This window comes from Dipodomys ordii, unplaced genomic scaffold (genome assembly GCF_000151885.1).
Source record: "Dipodomys ordii isolate 6190 unplaced genomic scaffold, Dord_2.0 Scaffold59, whole genome shotgun sequence".
NCBI classification, from domain to species: Eukaryota; Metazoa; Chordata; class Mammalia; order Rodentia; family Heteromyidae; genus Dipodomys; species Dipodomys ordii.
The window spans coordinates 8968964-8987834 of record NW_012267275.1 but is presented as its reverse complement, the minus strand read 5'-3'; the positions used below and the strand labels follow the sequence as shown (position 1 = coordinate 8987834).

Below are 18871 nucleotides of genomic sequence, written 5' to 3'. Positions count from 1 at the left end.
ACGATCTACAGCCTTGTCTTTCCAAATCCCCCAGCAGGTTCCCCCTTCTTAACGAACCCGGGTAGTTCCGCTTCCGGTAGCACCAGATAAGTCGCGAGAGGAAGGCTTAAATCCTGTCGTTTGTATTTTAAGGACCACTTGGGTGAGTGGTCATCCCGGTATGCTTTGTTAGATCTACTGCTTTGGAAAGTGAGGTGTAACCTGAGAGTAATGTTCAAAACCATTCACTGACGGAAAAAAAGGGTAGGAGTCTGGATTGGTTTTGCGCAGGCGCCGTTGGGGCGGGAGGACCTTGGCCTGGTTAGGGATGGGGCGAATTGCGGTTGTTGGGCTAATGGGGGAGGTAACTAAAATGGGTGGAATTGTTTAATGCCATGGTCATTTTCCTGCTCACGCCAAGGTGTCAAGGACCTTGCCCTGAAAAGCCAGTGGACACGCAGTTGGTGTGCTTCCTGCCAGTGGCGATGGTCTGGAGTGGACTCCACCCTGGGGTGGGGCTGTGGGTTGACTGCAGAAGAATTCTCACCTCTTGTCATTGCCCTCACTGAAAACTTGTCCTCAGTTGAAAATCTCTTCTGGCGGGAAACGACTACGAGATCTCACGAGAAGTGGTAAACAAATCAATGCATAGGGAACATTTTATCCTTTTTACCTAGGCATTTCTGAACAAAAATAGAGAAATTTTCAAAATGGAATTTTGGTTTTTAAATCCCAGGTGCCTTCAAGAGCATGCATCTGGGGCCAAAGGCCCGTGAAGAAGTTAAAAACCATCAAAAAACAGCTCAACTTAAAATGGTCGAAGATGTATTTGTTAAATAAAAAGACACACGACAGATGCATATGAAAAATATTCAATGTTCTTTGCAAGTGTTTTTTCTTTTGGTGGTATTAGGATTTCAACTCATGGCTTTTTTCCCCCTTGCTATGCATACTTTACCACTTGAGCCTCTATCCATTTTTGCTTTAGTTTGTTTTTTTACATAGGGTCTCATGCTGCTTGTTTGTTGAGATAGAAGCACAGTAACTTATTTCCTGGGCTGGCCTCAGTTATGATCCTCCAGTTTCTTTCTCTGGGTAACTCAAATTTATAAGCATGTCCCACCACGCCCAACTTGATAGTTCTTTATGAATTCCAGGTGCAAATTCTTTTCATTTTTTTCATATATACTAAAAATGATTGCAGGTGTGATTTGTTTTCACCAATAACTTAAAAAAACAAAAGTTTTCACTTTTTGTTTTTTAAATGATTCATTTTATTCTCCAGGAAGTGATTGCCTAACCTAAGCCCACAAATATTTTTTCTGGAAATTAAATGGTTTTAGGCTTTCCATTTGTTCATTGTGAATTAATTTTCACATATGATAGGAAGTATGAATTGTAGTTCATCTTTTTTTGTATGGATATTCAGTTATTCCAGAATTTTGTTCCAAATGTTAGTCTTTCTTCATTAAATTAGCTTGTTGGAAATCAATTTACTATATATGAGTGTCACTAGACACTATTCTGTTCCATGAGTGAAGGCTACCATTTTACCATTACCACACAGACTTTATATATCATAGCTTTTTTGGAAGTTTTAAAATCAGATATTGTGAATTTTTTAAACAATCTCCATTTTTTCAAAGTTATTTTAACTATCCTGTTTTGTTTTAATTTTCCACATCAACTTTAGAATTAGCTTAACAGTTTTCTTCAAAAGAGCTGCAGGGTAGATGGGAAGAGTCTTCTTGTTTCCAATTGGGATTGCATTTAATCTATAGCAGTTTGGAGGGAATTGTCATCCTATGTTGTTTTGTAGGTTTTTTTCATTGTTAGAGTGTCTACATTGTAGACAGAAGCCTTTGTAGGAATTTTTAGTATTTTAGGAAGAGTAATTTTTTTCCATTGCTTATTCATTATAATACTGGAAATGATCATAAGACCCATAACTTTCTGAGTCAGATATTATCTCTTACTGCAGTCTAAAGATCATGCCATTCAGACCATTATTAGTCACACAGTTTTTCTCCCTTCTATTTCCAATAGTCTCTAAAAGCCCTTCCATTAAAAAATCTAACTTTTGGGGTTATTCCTTTTTAAAAAACCACATAATTTATCTTTAATGTTTTTTAATTGTAGTAAAGTACACATAATAGGAACTGTACCATCTTAGCCATTTTAGTATAAAGTTCAATGACATTAACTATGTTTTTATTCCTGTATACATCACCACCCACCCATCTCCAGAATTTTTTCATGTCATATAAATAAAACTCTGTACATATTAGATGATACTAATTTTTTTGCTGTTTTCCTTCTTAAGCCCAATCACTATGAATTTGACTGTATTTGCCATTTTGTAACTTTTTAATTTTACTTAGCATAAAGTCTTCAAGGTCTGTCCATGTTGTAGTGTTTGTCCGAAGCTCCTTCGTTTTGGGGCTGAATAACGATTCACTATATATATGTATTGAATTTAATCCATTTGTCTATCAGAAGTCACCTGGGTTGCTCCACCATTTAGCTATTGTGAATAAAGGTTCTATGAAAGTGATTGTTAACACAATCTCTTAGCTCTACTAGAATGTAAACTCCATATGGATCAAGAGATGTACATCTTGGTTGTTAGTTCTCCATTGCTGTGTCTGAATACACAAATTGATCAGTAAATGAACATATCTGTCTCTAACAACTATCTACGGCTCCTTGCTTTCATAGCTAAGCTTAAGTTCATTCATTCTTGTTTCTCAGTATCTGACCACTCCCTATCTCATCTCATTAAAATGTGGTTTCTGCTTTACTTTAACTATTACCATTACCTTCTAAAAGGAGATAAGCCTGTAGAACCTACGTATGAGTCCTTTGTTGAGCTAGTGAGCTCTCCTTATCACAGATTCAATACATACACTTTTGACTAAGCACAGTGAAAATGAAAAAAAAAAATCCACATGCGGGTTATACCACTCAGTTGTGTTTAAATTTTATATATCCACTTTTGGTCTTGGCTAAAGGTCTACCGTGTTTATTAAAAATATCCTTCCCAGTCTGTGGCTTATCTCTTCATTGTCTTAGTCATATCTTTTGATAAGCAGACCTTTTGATTTCGATAAATTCTTGTTACATTTTTTTCTTTTATATAGAGTCTTTTGTGTCTTGTTTAAGAAACTTTTACCTTATTCCAAGATTTTGAAGGTACTTGGCTGTGTTTTCTCTAAGAAGCCTTGTCATTTACCTTTCACATTTAGATTTATGATTCACATAGAATTATTTTTCTAAGTAATGCAAAGTAGGTGTTTATGGTTTATTTTTTTCTCTTTACAAATATCCAGGAACTATTTTTCAGCATCACTTAAAGACCCTATCCTCTCCCATGGTATTGAAGCTATTATTATAAATCTACCATCTGAACTGTAGAGATGTAAAGTTTATGTAGAGATGTAATGCTGGATTTCCTATTCTAGATTCCCTATTTGTTCCTTCTTTTTTTAATTGGGGAAGAATTAAAATGTTTATTTTAAATGGGATATTTTTATTAGTATAAGTACAAAATACAGTTCCACTATGACATTTCCATATATGCATATAATATACTTATTGAAATGCAAGTATGACACTATCTTATTTTGTAGTATGTCTCAAAAATTGAGGGCTTGGCATAGTGGCATATCCTATAAATATTCTGACCTCTTTCTTCTGCATTCTGATTTGCCTTTCCAGTACCTCCTATTGGACAGTTCTTATCAAACTATTAAGTGCATTCTGTCAGGATGAGTCTTCAAGAACTTGGCAGCCAGGAGACAAAGACCAAAAGTCACAGAATAGTCTCTTTTAGATGAAATTATGTTTTTGTTCCCTTCATTATGTTCCCTTCATTCCTGATTGTGTAAGGGTTTGATTTTTACTCTACAGAAAGATTTTTCTTCATACATTGAAAAAGTATACGTAGGACCATAAATCATATTTTTTAAGAGCAGGTAGTTTGCATATCAAGAATAGTCTATGAGATTTGGCCATAAACATCTACATTTCCATTTAGCAACTTACAAAATATATCTATATATTTGAGTTAGGCTGTTTTGTTTTATTTTGTTTTGTGGGGAGGTTGTACATGTAGCATTTAAACTCGGGGACTTGTGCTTGGTAGGCCAGCATTTAATTCCTTGAACCAAGTCCCCAGACCTTTCTGCCTTAATTATTTTTTCTAATAGGGTCTTGTATTTGTGCCAGGGCCAGTCTGAGCCAAGATACTCCTGTTCACACTTCTGCATTGCTGGATGATGTCCACATCACCCAGCTTTTAATTAATTCAGGTGGAAGCCCACAAACTTGGAGTCCCTCAAACTTTTTGTCCAAGCTGTCCTCAAGCCATGACCTTCTCACCCTCTGCCTCTGAGTTCCTCTACCTCTAGAACTGTAGTCCTAGAAAATGGGTTTTTGTTGGTGGTGGTGGTGATGATGATGATGTTGAAGTATTTTTTGTTGTTGTTGCTGAAGCTCTTTTTTTCCAGAATAAAGAAAATCTTCAGCATTTCTTAACACATCAAAAGGGACAAGATAATTTGTCATGATGCATCTCAAAAATAGCATTTGGATATTACATTCATATACATCACTCTGTTCCTTTCCTGTACCACAGTTATCTCCCTCACAGATAATATTCTGGGAATGCTCTATTCATTCATAAGCAGAAATGTGGCAGAAGCCTGAACTGAAATAGCAACTAAATTATCTTGTTATTTCAACAGGTTCATGATGGTTCGAAGTGGGAAAAATGGTGATCTTCATCTTAAGCAGATTGCATATTATAAACGAACAGGTGAATATCATTCAACTACACTGCCAAGCGAGAGAAGTGGCATAAGAAGAGCAGCAAAAAAATTTGTATTCAAAGGTGAAGTTATTTTCCAAACTCTTGATAACTTATAGACTTTTCTTCACGTATGTTCTTTATGGAATCCTGAGTCTTTCTATAGAAATTGATTGTTGCTAAGCAATTATCAATTCAGTTAACAAGAGTATTCAGTTGAAAGCAAAATGAAGATTGCATTAAAGCCAAGAAAGGCCTTTTAAGTTACAGATCAAAGAAATACCATGAGAAAGATTTACATATATTTATCTAAATTAACTTCTTCAGCTTTTGCTCTACAGTAGTTCTTATTCTTATAGTGCACACTTAAGCACTGATGCTACTGTCAATGTAGAACTTACTTGGTATTCAATGTGACAGAATTAACAGCATTAAGTAGTTTGTTTACTAAAATAGAAAATGTATTCATATCTGTTGCTCTCCATCTAGTTATAATCAGTATTACCTTTTTTTGGATCCTGACTTCCTCTGGATAGATTTAATATTTAAAGGACAGTAGGATGCTTATCTTGAAAGCTCATGACACTTTTTCATTTTTTTACCTGCCCTCCTTCAAAGGGAAAAAGTAATCACCAAATAACTAAATGGATGTTAATGCCACTAATAGTGTGTATATGCATTGTTAATGGGTCCTAAATTCATGGCCTCTTGCTTTTTTTTCCCATCCACAGTAGTCACTGTACCACTTGAGGCATGCCTCTACTTCTGATCATATATCTCTGTGTCTAACCTACCACAAACTCTTTATTTTTTAATAATAATCAGAGCCATTACATCTTTAACTAAAGAGTAAAGACAGTCATTCATTTAATCATTTATGATGTTACTTTCTCAGTGCATCGTAGGACCTGGAGATACCTGGATGACCTAGCTAGATAGGTAGTCATAGGCTGCCTACTTAGTTAGGAATCTTATAGTCAGTATGTAGGTTAGCATGTAACATCTTAAAGATACACTCTTAAATTTGAATAGCTACTCCATCCATCCTGTAAAAATAATGGTTTTTCTAGTCCCCTAGTTGCTTCACTTAAAGAAGCAAAACGTGAGGGTCAAGGTTCTCTATACTCTCTATCTTCTAATTAAGTCTAGATAAAACTGAGACATGGTTGCTCACAAAAATAATACAGTTATGATGCAATATTTTTGAAAATTCTGCTCTAGGGAGTTGTTTTAGCACATTATGTTTTAATTTATGCCATTTTCAGGAATCATCTGTACACTTTTTCCTACTTTGAGTGCACCCATATAATGACAGTTTCCTATTTCCTTATCACATGCTTTGATGAAAAAGTTAGCTCAATTTACATTGATAACTACACAATTACAGCCAGTATTCTACCTACATACTTAGTGAGTGTAACAGTGGATAACCTTTTCTAGTTGCATGATGTCATCAGTACAAGTAAATAGTGTTTTATTAAATGGAGAAAGATTTTGTAAAATGAAAATTTTTAAAACCCTTATGGTTTGAAGATTAGGCTATGATTATCTTTTTTTTTTTTTTTTGGTTGGTTGTGGGGCTTGAACTCTGGGCTTGGACACTGTCCCTCACTTCTTCAGCCCAAGGCTAGTGCTCTACCACTTGAGCGACAGTGCCACTTCCATTTTTCGGATGGTTTATTGGAGATAAGAGTCTCACAGAGGAGGCAACAATGCTTGATAAGAAATGTACTCACTATCTTGCCCATGTAATTGTAACCCCTCTGTATGGTATTTTCACAATAATAATAATAAAAAGAAATGTTTTAAAAAAAAAGAGTCTCACAGACTTTCCTGCCTGTGCTGGCTTTGAACTGTGATCCTCAAATCTCAGCCTCCTGTGTAACTAGGATTATAGGCATGAACCACTGGCGCCTGGCTCTATGATTATCTTAACACTATAAATCTAAGAAAATTTACAGTTCTGTCTTTCTGGTATCATTTCAGAGAAAAAGCTATTTTATGTTGGAAAAGAAAGAAAACAAAATCGTTTGGTAATTGTTTCCGATGAAGAAAAAAAGAAAGCCCTAAGAGAATGCCACGAGAATGACACAGGAGTCCATCATGGCATATCCAGAACCCTTACTCTAGTGGAATCCAGTTACTACTGGACTTCTGTGACCAATGATGTCAAACAGTGGGTATGGCTTGTGTGTTTAGGATACATTGAATCATACTTTTCTTATGAATGTACAAAATTCATTATTCCCTAGATTTACTGTAGATATCACCTCGTATTCAGGACTTCTTGTGGAAAATTTTTTTTTAATTAAAGGGACATTTCCTTCACATTTCTTTTAAGCCACCACTAAAGCATAATTTAAAGTAGTAAAAAAAAAATCTTTAAGCTTTTGAGAAATAATTAGATTTTGATTTTTATAGTACAGCCTATATTTATTTTTGTTTATGTGGTATGAGGAATTGTTTTTGTTTTTTGTTTTGTTTTGTTTTTTTGCCAGTTCTGAGGCTTGAACTCAGGGACTGGGCATTGTCCCTGAGCCTCTCTGTGTTCAAGGCTAGCACTCTACCACTTGAGCCACAGCACCACTTCCAGCTTTTTCGGTGTATGTGGTACTGAGGAATTGAACCCAGGGTTCATGCATGCTAGGCAAGCACTCTACCACTAAGCCACATACCCGGCCCAATAACTATTTAGTAAGAAGATTTTTTTTAAAACCAGGATTTTATCACTGAACTCTTTTATGTAGTCAAAATTTAATTGAAGTAGGGTACTGGTGGCTCATGTCTATAATCCTAGCTATTTAGGAGACTGAGATCTGAGGAACAAGGGCAGCCGCCAGGGCAGGAAAGTCTGTGAAACTCTTATCTCAATTAACCATCAAAAATCCAGAAGTTATGCCGTGGTTCAAAGTGATAGAGTTGGGCTGGGCATGTGGCTCAGTGGTAGAGTGTTTGTGTAACATGCATGAAACCCTGGGTTCAATTCCTCAGTACCACATAAACAGAAAAAGCCAGAAGTGGAGCTGTGGCTCAAGTGGTAGACTGCTAGCCCTGAGCAAAAGAAGCTCAGGGACAGTTCCCAGGCCCTGAGCTCAAGCACCAGGACTGGTAAAAACAACAACACAAACAACAACAACAAAGTGATACAGTGCTAGTTTTTAACAAAAATGCTCAGAGACACTGTCCAGCCCCTGTGTTCAAGCCTTACAACCAACCTTCCTCCCCCCCCCCAAAAAAAAGAAATTGAGACTTGATTTCTCTTGATTAAATGTTTATTGCCATAATGCCAGTACTACTGGGTTTTTTTGAGTGGAAGATAATAAATGTGTTGTTCATATTAAGTCAAGCCCACTGTGGGCTTCAGGTTTTGTGTTATTCCCTCTTTAGATACAAAATGTCAGCCATGGCCAAGACTCAAAAGCAGATGCAAAATCAAATAGTAAACCTTCCATGCATTTCTTTACAATGTTCAGTTAAATCTTTGTTAAATCGTTATCATTCAGGAATAATTATGTGTTTTTAGAAATATTGGTGATTACATCTAGTAAATAAGTTTAAGTTGAAAAGTGAAAGTGTTCATCAGAATTAACTGACTATAATGTAATAACTACTAAATTTTTTCTTCCAGAATTAGTATAATGTTAGTAGTTTCCAAAGTGAAATTCCAGAAATACATTGAAAAATGGTATCATCTATGAGTTAATGATCTTATATCATTCAAATGAAAGTTTGATGAGAACATAGACTTTTTTTTGCTCACTATCCTATCCCAGGGCCAAGAGAAACTTCTGGTATCTGTAATATTTTTTAATTCAACTTATGTTGTAGTAAACAAATGAATGAACTTCAGAGTAACTTCAGGAGGAAGTATCTTCTGTCTATAGAAATTGTGAACATTTATATCCTGTTATAAATAGGTCAATGAAACATCACATATACTTCATAAATATGTACAATTTTTGTATGTCCATTTGAAATAGTGGAAAGCTTATTTTATGATCTACTGATTTACTGATCTACTGATGTGAGCCAGAATTATGTTGCAAATATGATCCCAAAAGATAGTTTTTTAAAAGAAAAAACTAGTATTTTCATATTGTTTTGAATACAAGGCTATTTTCAGTTAGCTTCTCTCACTTCAAAAGTTTCTCCTTCAACTTACAAAGTACCTATCAACTGCTTTGAAAATTCTGATTTATAGGATTACTTTATTTTATATTGAATATTTTAATATTTGATAATATTTTCTTTAATTCATGGCTCTTTTTAGGTATATGCTTGTCAGCATTGCCAAGTGGCAAAAAATGCAGTTATTCTAGCACCTAAACAGCACATTCTCAAGGTGGAAAATCCATGGAATGTAATTACAGTTGATCTGATGGGACCTTTTCATAAAAGCCACCGAAGTCATGAATATGCTATAATCATGACAGATTTATTCACAAAGTGGGTTGTGCTTTTACCCCTCCATGATACTTCAGCATCAGAAATTTCCAAAGCCATTCTCAATGTAATTTTCTTGTATGGACTTCCTCAGAAAATAATAATGGATCAATGTGATGAATTCATTCAACAGGTAAGGCAAATTGCTTAAGTTTAGAACAACAAATAATGCCTTCTATATTATAGAGTGCTTGATAAATTCAGATAAATTGCTATAAGTATAGAGATATATAGTGTATACTACAAAGGTAATTGAGGTAGAAATTAGGAAACTGATTTTAATACATACTGTGACATTAAGGATTTTAAACCTATCTTTGGGTATCTTCAGATTACAATGAGAAGATTAAACCAAAAAGAAGATGGTTTGTATCTAGCGTATTTTTTTTATAAATGGTAGGTAAAAAAGGACTTGACTAAAAGTGAAAATGCATAATGCTAATGAATATGACTATTCAATATTGAAAAGTATTTTTTTCCCTTGCTTTGGCTTTATTTCCAGTTAATCTGAGTGAAAGAATAAGCAAGCAAGAATATATGTTGAAAGCTCTAAAAAAGAAATATACTATTAAATTTAAGTGATATTTAAAATTGTTATAATTTTCTTGATCCATTCATCCTCTGAAGGGCATCTGGGTTTATTTCATATCTTGGCTATGGTATACAATACTGCAGTGAACATGGTCATGCTGGTGGCTTTAGTGTAGCCTGGTTTGTGGTCAGTTGGATAGATGCCCAGGATGTAGAATTACTGGTTCAGAGGGAAGCTCTATGTGTAGTAAGCCAGACCCAAAGAAACACAGGCTGCATGATTTCCCTCATTTGTAGTAATTAGAATGTGCCTATAAAGCTACAAATAAACCCAATGGATAGTAAAAGACAAATGAGTATATTTAGACATGATTAATTAAACAGCAGTCTAAACATTGACACAGTGAGAACAAAGGAGGATATAATAGAGGACCACAAGGGTTCCATAGCTATGTGCATATGATCATATAAAATGAAGCTTATCAAAATGTTCTCTAAGAAATAGAAACGAGGTTTTTTTATTGTACTGTTCTTTTGTCCTGTAAAGATACTGTACAAAGGAGTTACAATTACATGAGCAATGAGTACATTTCCTATAGAGCATTGTTACCCCCTCCTTTGTTTTTCCCCCTACTATTCCTTCCCTCCCCACGTCCCCAACTCCTCCTTCCCCTCCTCCCCTGGAAGTTGTAAAGTTCATTTTCAACATAGTGTCTTGTATGTCTCATTGTTACAATAGGTCAGCCTGTATCCTTGTTTCAGCATTTTGTTATTTCCCTTACCCTCCCCAAATTAGAAAAATGTATATACAAGATACAGGGCACCAGGGGCTGGGAAGGTGGTTCAGTGGTAGAGTCCTTGCCTTGCATGTATGAGGCCTGGGGTTCAATTCCTCAGTACCACATAAGCAGAAAAAGCTGGAATTGGTGCTGTGGCTCAAGTTGGTAGAGCACTAACATTGAGCTGAAGAGCTGAGGGACAGTGCCCAGGCCCAGAGTTCAGCTCCACAACTGACAAAAAAAAAAAGATACAGGGCACTGGAATCAAATACAGTAACAACAGGGGTTATATGTATAACATAAGGGAAGAACATATAAAAGAAACAAAAAAAAATCACATAGTACATTAAAAACAACAGTGACAAGAAAAAACCTCTTCTGTCCCTATCTTGGGGTTCATTTTGTTTAGTATCATCTCATATGGTCATATGTACATAGCTTTTGACCTTTTCTGCTTGTCTGGTAAGATTATCCTAGACATATACTAGTTATTGCAAATAAGGGAAACCACGAACTCTATGTTTCTTTAGATCTGGCTTATTCACTTAATATAATTTTTTCCAAGTCTTTCCATTTCCTAACAAATGGGGGTAGTGTCATTCTTTCTGATGGAGGCATAGAATTCCATTGTATGTATGTATGTGGATATATATCACATTTTCCTGATCCATTCATCTACAGAAGGGTATCTGGGTTGGTTCCATATTTTAGCTATGGAGAATAATGCTGCTGTAGCTGCTGGTAGCTTTAGTATGGCCTTGTTTGTGATCATCTGGGTAAATGCTGGGTCATAGGGGAACGCTACATGTAGTCTTTTAAAAAGGAACCTCCATACTGCTTTCCAAAGTGATTGAACAAGTTTACATTCCCACCAACAATTTTTCTTTGGTTTATTCCTTCCTATCACTGTTTTTGATTTCTGTACCTCTTGTCTTGTATATATTTATCTGATTTGGGAAGGGGAAGCACAGAAACAGTAGAACAAAGGGTGATCCAATTCATCAGTGAAATCCACTGAAACCCACTAGACACCATGTTGGAAATGAACTATACAACCTGAGAGGGAGGGAAGTTCGGAGGGGAAAAACTAGAACTGAATGAGGGAGAGAATTACACTGTTCAAAAGGAAATGTACTCATTAACTGACTAATGTAACTGTAACCAACTCTGTACATCGCCTTTATTTAAAAAGAAAAATGATTTGTTCAGTGAAAGGATACAAAGTAGAATCAGCAAACATAAAAGATGTATGTATAGAAATCCAGACCAAAAAATAAAATGCAGTAGAGTTACACATGGATGTGTTTAATTTCTCCAGCAGTTATTTAAGACAGCACATATGGAATGTTGCCAACCAGAGAAACTCACTGTGAACTCACTGCCTAGAGATTGTATTGCTAGCTGTTCATAGAGGCACCTTCTGCCTGGTATATGCCAATATTCAAAACTCTTAAAAGGAAAAGTGTTGACAACATTATTTGTGTGAACTGTTTAGAAAATGAGTTGTTATCTGTTAAAGAACAGTTTGAAAACTTTTTTGGTGAGAAGAAAATCCAAGATCTTAGACACTAGCCAACAGCCAAAATTGTAAATGGCCTTTCAAAGCATAGCAGTCTCAGACCTACAATGTCAATTCTTCCGGCAACTTATAATCATTCTGGTTGGGATATAGCCATTTAAAAACAGTCGTTATCAGGAGTTTGAATCGGGGGTAAAGAGTGCATAGGCATTGATTCAGTCTTCAGCATCAAATTACTAATTTTTTTTACTATTAAATAACCAATTTCTTGTTCTTAAGTACCTACTAGAAACTCATCCTCATTTCTTGTTTCCTACTGAGTTTTATATAACAATGGTTTTTTTACATTGGCTAAAATAAAAATCATTTCTATAAAGATTTGAAGTCATCAAAAGAATTATTGGTTGATCCGGTGTTGAAACAGAGCTATACTAACCTAGTTGAAACTACCTATATTGACTTCTGTTGTTAACATGGCAGAGTTTGGCAATGAGTCGAAGTGATAAATAGTGTCACAAGTAAGTGGAGAAGGGAAGGATTATGTAATAAACTAGTTAGCAGTGGGGCTTGAACTCTGGGCCTGGGTGCTGTCCCTCAGTTCTTCAGCTCAAGTCGAGCGTTCTACCACCTGTGCCACAGCACCACTTCCACAATTTTTAATTTATTATGGTAGTATGATTTTAGAATTAAGCATAACAAATAATTTTCAGATAAATTAAAGAATTTTACTTTAAATTAAAGAATTTCACTTAAGATCAAAAAATATCCTGTAATTTTCTCTTGTTCTAATATATAGAAAGCTTAGAAACAGCAATATAAGTTTCTATGCAGAACACCATATTTGTCTGCATAAAAATGAATATATCTATGGTAAAATAACCAAATCATAAAGGCCAAGAAATAGATCAAAAAACATAAAGCAAATCCATTGGCAAAAAAAATAAAGTGCTAATGTCTTTTTATAAAAGATTCAAATAAACTTGGGCTGGAAAGGTAGCTCAGTGGTAGTGCTTGCCTCCCCTGCATGATACACTTGATTCAATTCCTCAGCACCACATAAGCAGAAAAAGCTGGAAGTGGCACTGTGGCTCAAGTAGTAGAATGCTAACCTTGAGCTGAAGAGCTGAGGGACAGTGTGCCCAGAATTCAAGACCCATAACTGACCAAAAAAAATCAAATAAGTAATAAATTTAGTAAAAAGCATTAATATAATTTTCAAGAGGGAATAGAAATTGTAAGCATGGAACAATGTTTAAGTTCAATAGCATTAAAAGATGCAAGACTGTATTCTGTACTTACATAAGCAAAGAGTAGGAAGCAAATTGACCCAATTATATTGGTAGCATTGCAGCTTGAAACTGTTTTGTAATTTGCCAATGATCCACTAAAAGCTGTAAGTATATTTTGTCTTTTAGTTAGTAGTCATTTCTTAATTGTTATTATAAAGGTGACGTATGGAAAACAATGCTTTTTAAAAACTTACATTAATTAAATCATCTAAGTTTAGAAATTTCTTGTTGAATGAGGGTATAGAGCAGTGTTAAACTAATATAGGAATTCTTGAGGCCCTGGGTTTAATTTTTAGCACCAAAAGCAATTTTTTTAAAAAACAGCTATTTTATGACTTTAAATAGAGCCATTTATATTAGCGAGATAGAAAATAACCTAATTATCCAAAAATGACATTTCAGAAAAATGTCTAGCCACATGATGGAATATTTTAATGCATAATGGCTTGGCTCATCTAGAATTTGCAATTAAGGTATTTAAAGGGAACATTTACCTTCAAGAGGCACCCAGATTTATAGCCAGTTTTGCACATATACTAAGTAAAATTTTGTTATGTTAAGCCATCCACTAAGATATGAATGTGTTTTTGTAAATGCAGTATTACCTTGCTTGCCTTTTCTGATAACAGAAGTGATTTCTTCAAAGAAATAAGTAAGATAATCCAGTTTGGGGGAAGACTATTTAGATGTTTATGATTTCCTTAATATCATTAATGTGTCTAACAAGTATTAGTTCTGTCATTTTTTTCCTTTGTTTGGTAGGTATTTACATCTTAATATTACCTTGTTTGATTGCAGGAGATTTAAGCTAACTACCCATCATTCTGTGACAAATATAGCATGGTGAAATCTAGGTATTATAATCGTAAATTAATTTACTACTAAAAGCAAAAGCATCAATAAGGAAACTGTTACAGACTTTTACATTTTATAAATTCTTCTCTGTCAGGGTACCATCACATATCATGTATTTTTATTAATTGAGTCAGGCAGCTATTATCAGTCTGTAGCCATTATTAATAAAGCTTCATTTATTATTTTCTAGATTACAAAAAGGAAATCGTAGTCTATTAACCAGTACATAGTAAGGACTCAGTCTGTACAATTTTTTAAACAAATATAGGGATTTGATTGGCTATGGTAAGTAGAAGAGACAAGACTCAAGTTCTTCTGAAGGGTTTTTTAGTATATGTGCTGCTGAAGCAAGCACGTGAAGGGTTTTTTAAATGAATAGAATAACACAAATTTTAAATTGTTATTATTTTTAGATCAATATTGAGCTGTATGGATTGTTTGGTACAAAACAGATTATAATTTCTCATGGCTCTGGAACTATTAACCCATCTGAAAGTACACCAAGCACAATCAAAACCTTTCTCTCCAGACACTGTACTGAGCACCCGAACAGCTGGGATGAACACCTGCCAACTGTTTCATTTGCTTTCAATATCACTCACTTGGTATGTGCCTATCTTTTTATTGTTATTGTAAAGGTGATGTACAGAGGGGTTATGGTTACATAAGTCAGATAAAGAGTACATTTCTTTTTGAACAATGTTACCCCTTCATCCCTCTCCCAAATAGTCCCTCTCATTCCCACTGGCAAGTTGTACAGTTCATTTTCAACAGTGTCTAGTTAAGAGTATCACTGATGCATTTGTTCACCCTTTATTCTACCATTTCTGTGCCACCCACTTACCCTCCCAAAGAACAAACAAGACCGATGGAAATGAAAACAAAAACAGCAACCAACAAAAAGAAACCTGATTTTCTCAAAAATAAACTCTCAAAGAAACAATAACCCAATTAATAAATAGGCTACAGATTTCTCAGAAGCAGCATGACCAATAGACACATGAAGAAATGTTCAACATCTCTTGCAAGTCAAAACAACACTGAGATTGCACCTCACTCCAGTCAGAATGACCATTATCAAGAAAATTAACAGTAACAGATGCTAGCAATGGTCAGATGAAGCCAAAGGAAACTCTATTCCACTGTATGTAAACTTGTTCAACCACTATAGGAAGCAATATGAAGATTCCTCAAAAGACTAAACAAAACTTCCCGATGGCCTGGCTGTTCTACTCCTGGATGTTTATCCAGTAGACCACAAACAAGGCCACATTAAAACTACCAGCACAACTATGTTCTTTTCAGCATTTATTACCATAACTAACATATGGAATTAACCCAAATGCCCCTCAGTGGACAAATGGTTCAAGAAAGTGTGTATGTATACACAAATTCTACACATGCATCATAAAGAATGGTATTGCCCCATATGTAAGGAAATGGAAAGACCTGGAAAAAAATTATATTAAGCAAAGTAGGCCAGACCCAAAGCAACAGGTTGCATGGTTTTCCTCATTTGTAGTATCTAGAATGTGCCTATAAATCTACAAGTAGACATACTAGATGGTAAAAGAAAAAAAATACACTGGAACATGATAAATTATACAGGTCTCTAGGCATTCACACAGAGTGGGACCAAAGGAGGATATTCTTAGGAGAAGATCACATAGTCTCAATAGCTATATGCATTTGACCATCTAAAATTTATCAAAATGAACTCCAGGAGGTGTGTGCCTTTTTTTCAAGCTTTTACTTGTAAGCTCTGACTAGACAAATGTCTCATTGCAAAATTTGTTCATTTTTCTTAAAATAGGAACCTACTAAAAATACACCATATTTTCAAATGTTTAATCGAAATCCTAATATGCCAGAAACTTCAAATGGTCTTCATGAAATGGATGATGATAATGCAAGTACGTTTTCCAGAATTCTAGATGCAATTAAAGAAGTGGAAGCTAATAAAATAATGGAGAATAAGGCTGCATCTGTGGGCCAGGTGATTGTATTTAAATTGAAAACTAAACTCTAAAAAGTGATACTTACATTTTAAGTGTCAAGATATATAGTCATGCAAGTACCTATACATAATATGCATACAAATATATACTTGTAAATATGTTTATCAAGTTTGCTTACCTTACTTTAACAGTATGCTTAAAAGCTATGAAATTCTGAGAGACAGTAGTAGAAAACTAAAGCTGTAGTCAAATCTGTACTTTTGCTATTTGGTTGTAGTTAGACTGGAAAATTACTTAACCTATGTTAGTTTTCCTTCTATCTAAAGTAGGGGTATTAGAAGTGGCGCTGTGGCTCAAGCGGTAGATCACTTGCCTTGAGCTGAAGAGTTGAGGGATAGCACCTAAGCCCAGAGTTCAAGCCCCACTTCTGACACAGAAAAGCAAAAACTAAAGTAGGGGTATAATACAGAATTTAAAATGCTGTTTTAAAAATTGTGCCCACCTTTTGGTACTATCACAATGAATAGCTTCGTTTATAATAGTGTTTACTCTGTGAAATTACTCATCTCATTTATCTTCATTGTACTTACAGATAAAGGACAACAATTTGGATGAACTGAATAAAAACAAGATTATTGTTAAAAAGAAACCAAAGCAGTTAAATCCATTTCATTTAAAAGTGGGCCATGAAGTTTTAAGACAAAGGAAAAACTGGTGGAAGGATGGTCGTTTTCAGTCTGAATGGGTTGGTCCTTGTGTCATAGACTATATTACAGAAAATGGGTGTGCTGTCCTGAGAGACAATACTGGGACTAGACTCAAAAGGCCTATCAAAATGTCCCATCTTAAGCCTTATGTAAGAGAGTCCAATGAACAAGGTAAATACCTACCACTTTTCTCCATCTTTCCTTTGTTTGAGAGAGGAGGTGGGTTAAAACATTCAGAAACATTTCTTTCCTCTTACTTAGGTTTTATTTTCCTTCCTAGATTTTTATAAAACTTGTTATAGTTGTAGATACCTCAAATAGTCTGTTTCATCAAAATGTATCTTTTGTAATTGAGAGATTTTATTTCATTCCTACTGTGCTTCTCATAGTTCATGTGAAAGATAGCAGCCCTGTTTCACAGAAGTATTACATCTGTTTTCACTTTTACAGTATTCCATCTGTCACTATGTGTCTCATTTCAGTGTGGAAAAAAAAACCATGATGATTAGAGTCCAAAACAAACATATTGTCCAGATTGTCATTTTAAACACTTCTTTTGAGGATAATGATATATTTCTTAAAACTAAAACAAAACTTCCTTGTCAGTGTTATAGATGAATTAGATCTTAAAAGTTTCAAGAGTTTTGGTATCAAATTAGACTTACATAAACTGAACTTTTAAAGCTACTTTATGAAATCTGCCTCCTTCCACATTCTTTTCACTTAAGATTATCTTTGCCCAGTTTATCCTCATCTAGTTTATTTATATTGTAGCAATAGTATACTATCTTCTAAATATGGGTCCTATAATGATAGGATAATTATCTAAAATTATAAATGTAAAGAGTTAACACCTATATTAAAATACCTTTGATGAGTATAGTGTAATTCAGCCAGAAGTGTGTTACAAATGTACATTAAGAATATTATCATTATCTGAAAAGCAGTTTGTAATTTATTTTTAATCTGTACTAATCCTACCATCTATACTACACACATAAGTATGTAACAAATAAAATCTAGTAAAGTAAAAAAAGAAATGACTTTTTTAAAGTTCTTGATTTTCCTGAACTCTTTATGTGACCTGTCAATTTATGTTCATATATTTCAGTCTTTAGTGTGTGTTTATTTAGTGGCTTACCAAATTCATATGTTGTTAATTCATAGGTGGTTAAATTATATTACTTTGGGCTTTACTCCTCACTTAACATTGCTTAATTTTAAAGTGATTTTTAATTATAATTCTAAAAAGCAATCTTTGATGTCTTTTCTTTCAGATAGTCTTTATCTCTTGCAAGGTTCAGTAGTGGCAGATCATGACTACATTGGATTGCCTGAAATTCCAGTTGGAGCATATCAAGCAAATATACTTGTAGAAGATACAACTATTGGTGTAGTTGAGACTGAACTGCTGACATCAAGCAAGGATCGTGAACTATTAGAATATACAAATTCCAAAATCTCACCATTGATAGAAGATCATGGTACTCTTGACAAACAGACTTTCAGTCTGTTGGACTCTTCAAACCAAGTTCTTGAGTACTTAAGTTAGTAAATACCAAAATTAATTTAAAGTGTTGGCTTAGATTATATAAGTCCATTTGATCTTCATATTTTCTCTACTAAAATATGTTATATAGATGTGTCTTAATATACTCCTAGTGACTAAATCATATAAGTTTATAAATAATTCATCTAAAATTGTATTGCATTGGAATATCAGAGTATATGTATACATATTTATAAATATGCATATGTGTATTTGAATATGATGTGTGTGAAGGAAGTATATAGAATTCAAGTTGTCTCAATAGAAGAACAAGAAAAGCATTTTTGCTTCTTAGCAAATAAATTCCATCTCCAAATTTTAAAACCTTTGTGTGATATGAATAATTGCATTTTCATTTCTTTGTCTCTGTCTCTGTCTCTGTCTCTCTCTCTCTGTTTTTTGGGGGGAATGGGAGGAGTCAGTCATGGGGCTTGAACTCAGGGCCTGAGCACTAT

At 34.5% G+C, this 18871-nt stretch overlaps 1 protein-coding gene across 6 annotated transcripts; it reads left to right on the top strand.

The window, feature by feature from the left end:
• The first annotated feature begins 66 nt into the window (after positions 1 to 66).
• Gin1 (gypsy retrotransposon integrase 1) lies at positions 67 to 18734 on the top strand. 6 transcript variants are annotated; one of them, XM_013022001.1, is made up of 9 exons: positions 81 to 142; positions 401 to 611; positions 4725 to 4870; positions 6773 to 6966; positions 9057 to 9362; positions 14616 to 14807; positions 16016 to 16198; positions 16753 to 17038; positions 18145 to 18734. In XM_013022001.1, exons 3-9 carry the CDS (start codon positions 4729 to 4731, stop codon positions 18417 to 18419), a joined length of 1578 nt encoding a protein of 525 aa, XP_012877455.1. In that variant the 5' UTR covers positions 81 to 142; positions 401 to 611; positions 4725 to 4728; the 3' UTR covers positions 18420 to 18734. The 6 variants fall into 6 exon arrangements, with proteins under 6 accessions (XP_012877456.1, XP_012877457.1, XP_012877458.1 ...); XM_013022002.1 differs by lacking the exon at positions 401 to 611 and having other exon boundaries at positions 67 to 142; positions 18145 to 18508; XM_013022003.1 differs by lacking the exon at positions 401 to 611 and having other exon boundaries at positions 71 to 142; positions 4725 to 4795.
• Positions 18735 to 18871: the final 137 nt, after the last annotated feature.

Excerpts from the sequence above, each read along its gene's own strand:
- Gin1 (XM_013022001.1), top strand. The coding sequence starts at position 4,729 with ATGATGGTTCGAAGTGGGAAAAATGGTGATCTTCATCTTAAGCAGATT. Across the intron at positions 6,967-9,056 it reads CCAATGATGTCAAACAGTGG|GTATATGCTTGTCAGCATTG; the intron begins GTATGGCTTGTG and ends GGCTCTTTTTAG. Across the intron at positions 14,808-16,015 it reads CTTTCAATATCACTCACTTG|GAACCTACTAAAAATACACC; the intron begins GTATGTGCCTAT and ends TTCTTAAAATAG.